The 12582-nt window shown below is 49.5% G+C and overlaps 1 protein-coding gene across 2 annotated transcripts; it reads right to left on the bottom strand.

Annotated features, from left to right (window-relative positions):
- Positions 1–297: 297 nt before the first annotated feature.
- On the bottom strand, positions 298–12371 carry ENPP7 (ectonucleotide pyrophosphatase/phosphodiesterase 7). Of its 2 annotated transcripts, none has more exons than XM_038742087.1 (7): positions 12076–12371; positions 10909–11054; positions 7974–8600; positions 6705–6924; positions 2993–3034; positions 1895–1994; positions 298–538 (listed from the first exon to the last, which is right to left on the bottom strand). In XM_038742087.1, the coding sequence occupies exons 1-6, from the start codon at positions 12326–12328 to the stop codon at positions 1912–1914; spliced, it is 1371 nt and encodes a 456-aa protein (XP_038598015.1). In that variant the 5' UTR covers positions 12329–12371; the 3' UTR covers positions 298–538; positions 1895–1911. The 2 variants fall into 2 exon arrangements, with proteins under 2 accessions (XP_038598015.1, XP_038598014.1); XM_038742086.1 differs by having other exon boundaries at positions 1902–1994.
- Positions 12372–12582: the final 211 nt, after the last annotated feature.

Below are 12582 nucleotides of genomic sequence, written 5' to 3'. Positions count from 1 at the left end.
ATTATTATTATTATTATAGTGGGACAGGGACTGTGTCCAGCCCAATTAGCTTGTATCTCCCCAGTGTTTAGAACAGTGCCTGGCACAGAGTAAGTGTTTAACAATATCGATATAATAGACTGTGAGCCGGTTGTTGGGTAGGGACCGTCTCTATATGTTGCCAACTTGTACTTCCCAAGTGCTTAGTACAGTGCTCTGCACACAGTAAGCGCTCAATAAATACGATTGAATGAATGAATGAATATATACATGAAGTTTTACATGCTCCACTTGGTGATTTATTATTCATATTCCCGTTCTCTTGATTTTAGCAATTCCGTGTGCTTCCTCCCGCTCCTCCTTTTTGAAAATAATTTATGCCTGCTAGGGTTCCTTTAGATGGGAAGGTTATCGAGGGCAGGGGCAGAGTGCTTTAGTTTGTCCAGAGTCTCCCCAGCGTTCATTCCAGTTCTACTGTTAGCGCTCAGTCAACACCAGTGGAAATTGATGGTCCTGTGAGACTTCAGTGAAAGTGCTTGTCAGAGGTGCTGGGTTGGCCCTGGGGGTGGAAGAAAGGAGAGGGAAAGGGGGATGCAATCGCTTCTGTTCAGGGGTGACTCTGTGAACCAGGCTGTGGGACCCCCATTCCTGGGTACCAGGCTCCAGAAGCCTCCTTGTACCTTGATCTCGTCTATATCGCCACCGACCTCTCCCCCACATCCTGCCTCTGGCTCGGAACGGCCTCCCTCTTCATACCCGACAGACAATTTTACTCCCCCTTCCTCCTTCATATCTGATAAACCCACACTCTCCTGACTTTTCAAGCCTTATTGAAGGCCCATCTCCTCCGAGAGGCCTTCCCCGACTAAGCCCCCCTTTCGTCTTCTCCCACTCCCTTCTGCGTCACCCTGACTTGCTCCCCTTATTCTTCCCCCTTCCCAGCCCCACAGCACTGATGCACATATCTATCATTTATTTATTTATATTAACATCCGTCTCCCCCTCCTAGATTGTGAGCTCGTTGTGGGCAGGGAATATGTCTGTTCTATTGTTATATATCATACTCTCCCGAGCGCTTAGTACAGTGCCCTGCACACAGTAAGCACTCAATAAATACGACTGAATGAGTGACTGAGTGATAAGGCTCCGGGACCTCTGGGTACCAGACTCCAGGAACTTCCTTGTACTAGACTGTGGGACCCCCATGTATTGAACCCACTGCCTCTGGGGCCAAGGAACGGGGAGAGGTGGGAAGGGTTGGGAGGGCAGATCTTCAGACATGTACAGACACACCCTGTATCCAGGCACAATCCCCCTCATATCCGCCCCCACATTCCTGCATCCAGACCAACCCCTGCACCCAGTGACCCACAATCACCTCCCCTGAACCCAGACCCCCACAATCTCCCACTCTGCCTCCAGACACCCCCAGACACCCATCCCGTACCCACAGTCTCACAGCCACCCATCTTACAACCCAAACACCCACAATCACCCACTTAACATGCAGGGATCCACGATCACTCTCCTTGCACCTAGAAATCCACAATCTTCCAGATCCTTAGTCACCCACCCTTCACCTGAGAACCACAATCACCACCCCCTCTTCCAGACCCAGTTACCCCCTGTTCCCCCAGATCCTCCCAAAATACTCAGCCCCTCTCGAACTCTCCTCCCACGTTTCCCAGCAGTATCCGGAGCCAGAATGCCGTCTGCTGCCCCAGTCGGTCTGCCCCCTCTCACGGTGGGCAGGGAGGGGAAGGGGGGGCAGGACTCGAGAGTTTGGGGCTCTTGGGTCGAGGAAGCTGATGGCCGGAAGGGCCGGGGACACCGGTCTGGAGGCCTGATTGGCTGGAGGGTCTGGGGGCCCCCCGGGGCCTGTCACCGTGGGTCAGCAGGAGTATTGACCACTCACTCCATACCGTGCAGCCATCAAACCCAGTTGCCCAGGGTTCCCCTGGCCACCGCAAGCCCCAGCAGCAGGGCCAACTGTCCAGTCAGCGGGAGAGAAGCCCCTGTGGAGAGTCAGAGACAGCCTTTGTGAGATGCTATTGCCCCCTCTGCTAGGCTTTGGGGGTCCTACTGGGTATGTGTTTATGTGTGTGTGCGCACGTGTTTTTGGAGAGCAGAGGGGACTGTAACGGGAATTCAGGTGGGGGAGGTCACACTTGCAGCTCTAGGCCTTGCTGGGCTTTGCCCACTGGGGCCCGCTGGCCCTCTCTGTTGCCATGGTTACCACTCCTGGATGGGGAGGGGGAACAGACCTCTGAGCTTTGGGAGCGGGATTGACTGGTGCCCTCCCCGCCTCGCTCCTGGGGGTGTTGGGGGCTGTGCCAGTCCATACCCTTTTAGACTGTGAGCCCACTGTTGGGCAGGGACTGTCTCTATATGTTGCCAATTTGTACTTCCCAAGCGCTTAGTACAGTGCTCTGCACACAGTAAGCGCTCAATAAATACGATTGATGATGATGATACCCTGCCGCTGGGTGGGTAACTATTCACTGAGATGCCCCAAGAGTCACCTGGTTGTGGCTCCCCCTGAGTGAGGATGTTCCTGAGGACAGGGAGGAAGGGGAGAGGTGGGGGAAATCACACTGCCTTGGCCTTGCCACAGAGGTGGGCAGCAGGCTGGACGCCCCAGGGTGGCACCTCCCACTCCTCTCCACTCCTCCAAGCCCATTCCCCGACTGACAGACACTGCCAGGTGGAAAGAAAGACTGGGGATAGGGCTTGGGTGTGGGGTAATAGGAGGGCGGGCTGGTGTCAGGGCAAATAGGGAGGGGCAGATAGCTGGGCAGGTAGAGACAGGATTGGTGGGTGGGGTGGGGCAGATGACATGGGCAGATAGAGGCAGGTGTGGGTGGGAGCAGGGGATGGCATCATTAGACGGAGGCAGGAATCTACCCTCTGGCAGATGGAAGCAGGAGTGGGTGAAGGGGGCAAGAAGGCATGGGCAGAGAGAGGCAGGAATGGTGGGTGGGTGGCTAGGAGGGGCATGGGGAGTTGGTTTCACCATTGGGTGGTGGCTTCTCTGTTGCCTCTGGGATCACATCATCTGGAAAAGAACCAAGAGGAAAATGAAGGAAGAGAAGAAACTGCAAGTGAAGGGGGAGAGGGAGGGGAATAAAAATAGGAAGAGCAATTATGGTCCTTGTTAGGTGTTTACTATGTGCCAAGCACTGTTCCAAGTGCTGGGGTAGATACAAGTTAATCAGGTTGGACCCGGTCCCACATGGGGCCACACTCGTAAGCTCCACTTCACAAATGAGGTAACTGAGGCCCAGAGAAGTTAAGTGACTTGCCCAAGGTCATGCGGCAGACAGGGGAAGGGAGGGAATTGGAAGGGGAAGGAAGAAAGGGAAGCAGTGTAGCCTAGTGGAAAGAACTCGGGCCTAGGAGTCAGAAGGACCTGGTTTCTAATCGCCACTCGTCTGCTGCGTGACCTTGGGCAAATCATTTAACTTTTCTGTGCCTCAGTAACCTCCCCCGTAAAATTAATTAATTAATTCAACCATATTTATTGAGCGCTTACTGTGTGCAGAGCACTGTACTAAGCACTTGGGAAGTACAAGTCGGCAACATATAGAGACGGTCCCTACCCAACAACGGGCTCACAGTCTAGAAGGGGGAGACTTAAAATGGGGATGAAGACTGTGAGCCCCATGTGGGACATGGACTGGGTCCCACCTGATTACCTTGTAGCTATCCCAGCCCTTAGCACAGTGCCTGGCACGTAGTAAACGCTTAACATATACCCTATAAAAAAGTCACAACTTCTCTGTGCCTCAGTTCCATAATCTGTAAAATAGGGATGTAGACTGTGAGCCCCAGGTACGACGTGGACTGTGTCCAACCTGATTAGCTTCTATCTACCCCAGCTCTTGGTGCAGTGCCTGGCACATAGTAACTGCTTAACAAATCACTCGCCCCCTCCTACCTCAACTCCCTTCTCTCCTTCTACAGTCCATCCCGCACCCTCCGCTCCTCTGCCGCTAAACTCCTCACTGTGCCTCATTCTCACCTGTCCCGCCATTGACCCGTGGCCCACATCCTTCCCCTGGCCCGGAATGCCCTCCCTCCGCACATCCGCCAAGCTAACTGTCTTCCTCCCTTCAAAGCCCTACTGAGCGCTCACCTCCTCCAGAAAGCCTTCCCACACTGAGCCCCCTTTTTCCTCTTCTCCTCCCCATCTTCACCCTCTGCCCTATCTCTTTTCCGTCTCCACAGCACTTGTATATATATATATATATATTTGCACAGATTTATTACTCTTTTACTCGTACATGTTTACTATTCTATTTATTTTGTTAATAGTGTGCATATAGCTATAATCCTATTTGTTCTGACTATTTTGACACCCGTCTCCATTTTTTGTTTTGTTGCCTGTCTCCCCCTTCTAGACTGTGAGCCCGCTGTTGGGTAGGGACCATCTATATGTTGCCAACTTGTACTTCTCAAGTGCTTAGTACAGTGCTGTGCACACAGTAAGTGCTCAATAAATACGATTGAATGAATGAATATACCTATAATTCTATTTGTTCTGACGATTTTGACACCTGTCTCTCTGTTTTGTTGCTTGTCTCTCCCTTCTAGACTTTGAGCCCACTGTTGGGTAGGGGCCGTCTCTGTATGTTGCCAACTTGTACTTCCCAAGCGCTCAGTACAGTGCTCTGCACACAGCGCTCAATAAATACGATTGAATGAATGAAAATAGCTGTAATTCTATTTGTTCTGACGATTTTGACACCTGTCTCCATGTTCTGTTTTGTTGCCTGTCTCCCCCCTCTAGACTGTGAGCCCGTTGTTGGGTAGGGACCGTCTCTGTATGTTGCCGACTTGGACATCCCAAGCGCTTAGTACAGTGCTCTGCACGCCGTAAGCGCTCAATAAATACGACTGAATGAATGAACAAACATCAAAAAATAATAAAAAAGGAGTTAAAGATTTAGGGGGCTCATAGGAAGTTGCAATATTTCCTTGTGCCACTAGATGTCACTGCTCCCACAGAAATCGCCCAATCGTCGCCGTTTCCTGTCTTGGGCGGGAGGGGGGCTAATGCGCATGCGCACTGTTAGATAAGGGTTTTGTCAAGCTCTTAATAATAATGATAATAATAATGGCATTTATTAAGCGCTTACTATGTGCAAAGCACTGTTCTAAACACTGGGGAGGTTACAAGGTGATCAGGTTGTCCCACGGAGGGCTCACAGTCTTCATCCCCATTTTCCAGATGAGGGAACTGAGGCCTAGAGAAGTTGTGACTTGCCCAAAGTCACCCAGCTGACAATGGGCAGAGCCGGGATTTGAACCCATGACCTCTGACTCCAAAGCCCGGGCTCTTTCCACTGAGCCTCGAAAGCGCTGGGTTAGGTACAAGAGAGTCAAATGAGGCTCAATTCCTGCCCCACACGGGGTTCAGAGTCTAAGTGGGAGGGAGAGCAGGCATTTCATCTCCATTTTACAGTTGTCAGCTCCTTGAAGGTAAGGGTTACTTCTTCTAACCTGTTTGTATTTTTCATTCATTCATTCAATCAATCATATTTATTGAGCGCTTACTGTGTGCAGAGCACTGTACTAAGCGCTTGGGAAGTCCAAGATAGCAACATCTAGAGACGGTCCCTACCCAACAGCGGGCTCAAAGTCTAGAAGGGGGAGACAGACAACAAAACAAAACATATTAACAAAATAAAATAAATAGAATAGTAAATGCTTACTACGTGCAAAGCAGTGTTCTAAGCACTGGGGAGGATACAAGGTGATCAGGTTGTCCCATGCGGGGCTCACAGTCTTAATCCCCGTTTTACAGATGAGGCAACTGAGGCACAGAGAAGCTAAGTGATTTGCCCAAAGTCACACAGCTGACAAGCAGCGGAGCCGGGACTTTCCGAAGGCCACAGGTGGGATTAGAACCCAGGTCTCCTGACTCCCGAGCCTGTGTGCTTTCTGTTGGCCCATATTGCTCAGGTAAGGGGGTTGACCTATCTTCCTTACAGTCCCCCTCTAGCCTGGAAGCTCCTTTTAGGCAGGGAATATGTCTATTGTTATACTGTACTCTCCCAAGCGTTTAGTGCAGTGCTCTGCACGCAGTAAGCGCTCACTAAATACGATTGAATGACTATTAGACTCTCCCAAGCGATTAATACAGTGCTCTGCACATAGTGAGTGTGTCTGCCCATCTGGAACTTTGCTCCTGTCTGACTTTCCCTCTGTCTCCATCTGTTTCTCTCACTGTGTGTCACTCTCTGAGAAAGCTCTCTGAATTGGGTTGAATTGTACTTTCCATGTGCTTAGTACAGTGCTTTGCACACGGTAAGCGCTCAATAAACACACCTGAATGAATGAATGGAAATGTGTGTGTGTGTGTGTGTGAATGAGTCAATCAGTCCAACCTGATTATCTCATACCTCCTCCAGAACTTAGTACTGTGTCTGGCAAATAGTAAACGCTTAACAAGTACCACGATTATGATTATTATTATTCTTGTCTGCTGCGTGATCAGGGGCAAGTCCCTTGACTTCTCTGTGCCTCAGGTCCCGCCTCTGTAAAATGGGGATGAAGTCTGGGAGCCCCATGTGGGAGAGGGACTGCATCCAACCTGATTAGCTTGAATCTACCCCAGCGCTTAGAATGGTGCTTGACACATAGTAAGCGCTTAACAACAAATACCGTTATGATTATTATTATTACAAAGACCACCCCACTACCACCCTCTGTCCCCCACAGACCTTGAATGAGCATGGGCAGAGTGACATTGAGGGAGCCATCGTTTTCTTCGGGTATGATGCCCAGAATTTTACACATGAGCTCATAGACGTGGACACTCTCGAAGCCCTCCACCACGAGCCCCTTCCTGAACCTGGGACCCTCGGCTCGGAAGATGGTCTTCATGTCCATCTCCCCGTTGTCAAAGCCGTGTTCGCCGTTGTTGTTCTGGACGTTGATTCTCTGCAAGGGAAAGGGGGCAGACTAAGTCTTCTGTTCGCCTCCAAGTCCCCCTTCGCTCCCAACCTTCTGGAGGGGGGGACACACGGCTCTGCTGCTTATCTGCTGGGTGACCTTGAGCAAGTCACTCCTCTGAGGTAGATACAAGCTAATCAGATTGGATACAGTCCCTGCCCCACATGGGGCTCACAGTCTTCATCCCTATTTGACAGATGAGGTCACTGAGGCCCAGAGAAGTGAAGTGGTTTGTCTAAAGTCACCCAGCAGACAAGGGGCAGAGCCAGGATTACAACCCAGGTTCTTCTGATTCCTTGGCCTGGGCTCTATCCACATTTTTTTTAATGGTATTTGTTAGGTGCTTACTCTGTGCCAGGTACTTAGTAAGCAATGGGGTCGATCCGAGAAAACCAGGATGGACATAGCCCCTGTTCCATGTGGGGCTCACAGTCTCAATCCCCATTTTAGAGATGAGGTAATTGAGGTCCAAAGAAGTGAAGGGACTTCAAGGTCACACAGCACGTGGCAGAGCCGGGATTAGAACCCATGACTTTTTGGCTTCCAGGCTCTCTGTACTACACCGGGCTGCTTCTGTCTACCCCAGCGCTCAGTACACTGTTTGGTGCTTAAGAAATACTGCTATCACCCTCTCCAGCACCCCCATCTCCCTCTCCATCCCCCCCATCTTACCTCCTTCCCTTCCCCACAGCACCTGTATATATGTATATATGTTTGTACATATTTATTACTCTATTTATTTTACTTGTACATATCTATTCTATTTATTTTATTTTGTCAGTATGTTTGGTTTTGTTCTCTGTCTCCCCCTTTTAGACTGTGAGCCCACTGTTGGGTAGGGACTGTCTCTATATGTTGCCAATTTGTACTTCCCAAGCGCTTAGTACAGTGCTCTGCACATAGTAAGCGCTCAATAAATACGATTGATGATGATGATGATGATCAGCAGCAAGTGCTCTATAAATAGCGGCGATCGGGAGGACGATTCGGCAGGATTGGGCCCCTCCCCGGCCCCCCACCCCGGCCCACCGTCTTACCCCGTGGATGACGTAGCCGAGATCACTATACATGACCAGTGGGGTGATCCGGGAATTGTTGGCATAGTGAAACTTTCTGGGGAAGTCCTCCTTCTTGTAGACATGCAGCCTCGGGTGGGCGTCCTTCAAAATGTCGTAGACCTGGTCCAACATCCCCTCTTTGGGCAACAGCATCCCACTGGGCCCGTAGTCCAGGAGCTCGAAGTCGATGTCCCGGAAGGTGAAATTCTCGAACTTGTGGAACTCCACCAGGTCGTCGGCCTTCTTCCTGACCGTGGTCATGCCGTGGTCCGAGGTGATGATGAGGTTGAGGACGGACCGGAGCCCGCTGCTCTCGATCCGGTCCCTCAGGTAGCCCACCGTGCGGTCCACTTGGGCTACCATGCTCCTCCTCTGCGGGGAGTCGGGCCCGTACTTGTGGCCCGTCGAGTCCGGCTCGCCGAAGTAGAGGGTGACCAGGGACAGGTCATCCTGGACGAACCAGCGGAGGACCGTGTCGATGTTCTGCCTCCACTCCGTCTCGTTGTTGTACTTGTGGCCCACCCCCTCCTTCCGACTTTGGGTCACAGGCTGACCCTGGTAGGTCACGTTGCCGCCGGGGTAGAAGAAGGAGCCTGTCTTCAGCCCCTAGTCATGGTAATTCGGGTGAATTAGTCAGTCGATCGTGTTTATTGAGCACTTACCGTGTGCAGAGGAGCAAGACCGAGGCCCAGTGGAAAGAGCCCTGGGAGTCAAAGGACCTGGGTTCTCATCTCTTTTAGACTGTGAGCCCACCTTTTAGACTGTGAGCCCACTGTTGGGTAGGGACCGTCTCTATGTGTTGCCAATTTGTACTTCCCAAGCGCTTAGTACAGTGCTCTGCACATAGTAAGCGCTCAGTAAATACGATTGATTGATTGATTGATTGATTGATCCCGGCTCTGCTGCTTCTCAGCTCCACTGTGAGCATCCCCTATTTGGGTCAAGGATTACTGTTTTGTATTTTTAAGGTATTTGTTAAGCGCTTACTATGTTCCAGGAACTCTACTAAGCCCTGGTGTAGATCCAAGCGGATTGTCTTGGGCACAGTCCCCGTCCCACATGAGTTTCACAGTCTTAATCCCCATTTTACTGATGAGGGAACTGAGGCCCAGTGAAGTGACTTGCCTAAGGTCACACGGCGGACAAGTGGCAGAACCAGGAAGAGAATCCAGGTCCTCTCACTCCAAGGCCTGGGATGTTTCCACTAGGCTATGCTGCTTCTCATTTTCCATTTGCTTCCCAGTCTACTCCAGCGCTTAGAACAGTGCTTTGCACATAGTAAGCGCTTAACAAATGCCATCATTATTATTATTACTTAATCACCCTCTACCCCCTCCAATTTTTTTAATGGTATTTTTTAAGCAGTTACTATGAACTAGGCACTGTAATAGTAATAATAATTCTGGTATTTGTTATTTGTGCTTTGCACATTGTAAGCGCTTAACAAATGCCATCATTATTATTATTACTTTATCACCCTCTACCCCCTCCAATTTTTTTAATGGTATTTTTTAAGCAGTTACTATGAACTAGGCACTGTAATAGTAATAATAATTCTGGTATTTGTTATTTGTGCTTTGCACATTGTAAGCGCTTAACAAATGCCATCATCATTATTATTATTATTACTTTATCACCCTCTACCCCCTCCAATTTTTTTAATGGTATTTGTTAAGCAGTTACTATGAACCAGGCACTGTAATAGTAATAATAATTCTGGTATTTGTTATTTGTGCTTTGCACATAGTAAGCACTTAACAAATGCCATTATTATTATTATTATTATTATTTTATCACCCTCTACCCCCTCCAATTTTTTTAATGGTATTTGTTAAGCAGTTACTATGAACCAGGCACTGTAATAGTAATAATAATTCTGGTATTTGTTATTTGTGCTTTGCACATAGTAAGCGCTTAACAAATGCCATTATTATTATTATTATTATTTTATCACCCTCTACCCCCTCCAATTTTTTTAATGTTATTTGTTAAGCAGTTACTATGAACCAGGCACTGTAATAGTAATAATAATTCTGGTATTCGTTATTTGTGCTTTGCACATAGTAAGCGCTTAACAAATGCCATCATCATCATCATTATTATTACTATTATTATTATTATTACTTTATCACCCTCTACCCCCTCCAATTTTTTAAATGGTATTTGTTAAGCAGTTACTATGAACCAGGCACTGTAATAGTAATAATAATTCTGGTAGACTGTGAGCCCACTGTTGGGTAGGGACTGTCTCTATGTGTTGCCAATTTGTATTTCCCAAGCGCTTAGTACAGTGCTCTGCACATAGTAAGCGCTCAATAAATACGATTGATTGATTGATTGTAGTAAGCACATAGTAAGCACTTAACGAATGCCATCATTATTATTATTATTATTATTATTATTATTACTTTATCACCCTCTACCCCCTCCAATTTTTTAAATGGTATTTGTTAAGCACTTACTATGAGCCAGGCACTGTAATAGTAATAATAATAATAATTCTGGTATTTGTTAAGCACTTACTATGTGCTAGACACTAAGGGCTGGGGTAGATACAAGATAATTGGGTTGAACACAGTCCCTGTCCCACACAGGGCTCACAATCTTAATCCCCATTTTACAGATGAGGGAACTGAGGCCCAGAGAAAAGTGATTTGCCCAAGGTCACCCAGCAGATAAGAGGCGGAGCAGGGATTAGAACTCAGGACTTTCTGACTCCCAGGATTGTACTCTATCCACTAGGCTATGCTGTAAGCGCTGGGATGGATATAAGCAAATTGGGCTGGGCATGGTCCCTGTCTCATGTGGGGCTCATGGTCTCAATCCCCCTTTTGCGGTGGAGGAAACTGAGGTCCAGAGAAAGGAAGTGACTTGCCCAAGGGGCTGAGGTGGGGGCCGGGGATGGGGGCAGTACCTGTTTCTGGGCAGAAATCCAGATAGGCAGGGACCCATTGTCCCACCACCTTTCGATACCCAGCGTGGCGTGGTATGGCAGTCTGACTGTGGTTGTGACGTTGTAGTACATGTTGTGCACCACTCCGTGGTTTTCGATGTACTTGCCTGGAGAGGAGAGAACGGGGAAACGAACGCTAGAGCCGTCCTCTGGAGCTCAGATCCTCCCTCCATCCATCAATCAATCAATGGTATTGACATGTTTGTACATATTTATTACTCTATTTATTTATTTATTTTACTTATACATATCTATTCTATTTATTTTATTTTGTTAGTATGTTTGGTTTTGTTCTCCGTCTCCCCCTTTTAGATTGTGAGCCCACTGTTGGGTAGGGACTGTCTCTAGATGTTGCCAACTTGTACTTCCCAAGCGCTTAGTACAGTGCTCTGCCCATAGTAAGCGCTCAGTAAATACGATTGATGATGATGATGTTGATTGATTGAGCGCTTACTGTGGGCAGAGCACTGGACTAAGCGCTTGAGAGAGGACAAAGTTGGTCGACCTGTTCGTAGGTCATGGGTTCTAATCCCAGCTCCTGTGTGGCCTTGGGCAAGTCACGTCACTTCTCTGGGCCTCAGTTCCCTCTTCGGTAAAATGGGGATCAAGACTGTGAGCCCCATGTGGGACAGAGACTGTGTCCAACCCAATTTGCTGGACACGTAGTCAGTGCCTGACATGTAGTAAGCTCTTAACAAATACTTTAATTATTATTATGTTCCCTCACAGTCTTAAGCCCCATGACCTACGAGCAGGTCGACCAACTCTGTTGTTTTGTCCCCTCCCAAGCGCTTAGTCCAGTGCTCTGCCCGCAGTAAGCGCTCAATCAATACCATTGATTGATCGACGGACGGAGGGACGATCTGAGCTCCAGAGGACGGCTCTAGCGTTCTTTTCCCCATTCTCTGCTCTCCAGGAAAGTACATTTTACAGAAGAGGTAACTGAGGCCCATTGAAGTGATTCGCCCAAGGCCACACACGGCAGACAAGCGGTGGAGCCGGGATTAGAACCCACGACTTTCTGGCTCCCAGGCCCGGCTTCTATGCACTAGGCCGCACTGCTTCCCCGCCGCTGCCCCGTCCGCCCCCCTCCCCTCCGTCCCCCGGCCCCGGCGACGAAGGACCCACCCGTGACGAGGGTGAAGTGGCAGGGGCTGGTCATGGTGACGAAAGCCGGGGTCATGTGGAGGGCCTTGACCCCCGCCGCCGCCATGGCGTCCAGGTTGGGCGTGTCCACGTCCCTCTCGTAGTCCCAGCGGAAGCCGTCGAAGGACACCAGGAGCAGCTTGGAGGCCGCGGGGGGCTTCCCGGGGAGGGGGATGCCGGTCCCCGGGGAAAGGAGGGCCGGGGCCAGCCAGAGGATGACCAGGAGGCCCCCCATGCCGGACGATCTGACTCGGCCTGGAGTCCGGCGCTGGCCTTCTTCAAGGGACCAGAGCAAAGTCCTGCAGTCAGCTGCTCACTCTCATCCAGCCCTATCTGGGGAAGAACTTTCCGGGCAGATAAAGGGATGAATTAGGGTACTTAAACCCTCCCTCCCGGGGGCATTGGGAGGGGGAAATGTGCTGAGTACAGCGCTCTGCACGCATTAAGCGCTCAATAAATACGATTGAATGGCTGAAAATGACCGATGCA

The sequence above is a fragment of the Tachyglossus aculeatus genome, unplaced genomic scaffold, assembly GCF_015852505.1.
Source record: "Tachyglossus aculeatus isolate mTacAcu1 unplaced genomic scaffold, mTacAcu1.pri SUPER_34, whole genome shotgun sequence".
In the NCBI taxonomy this organism is placed as follows: domain Eukaryota; kingdom Metazoa; phylum Chordata; class Mammalia; order Monotremata; family Tachyglossidae; genus Tachyglossus; species Tachyglossus aculeatus.
This window is presented reverse-complemented; position numbering and strand designations above follow the sequence as displayed.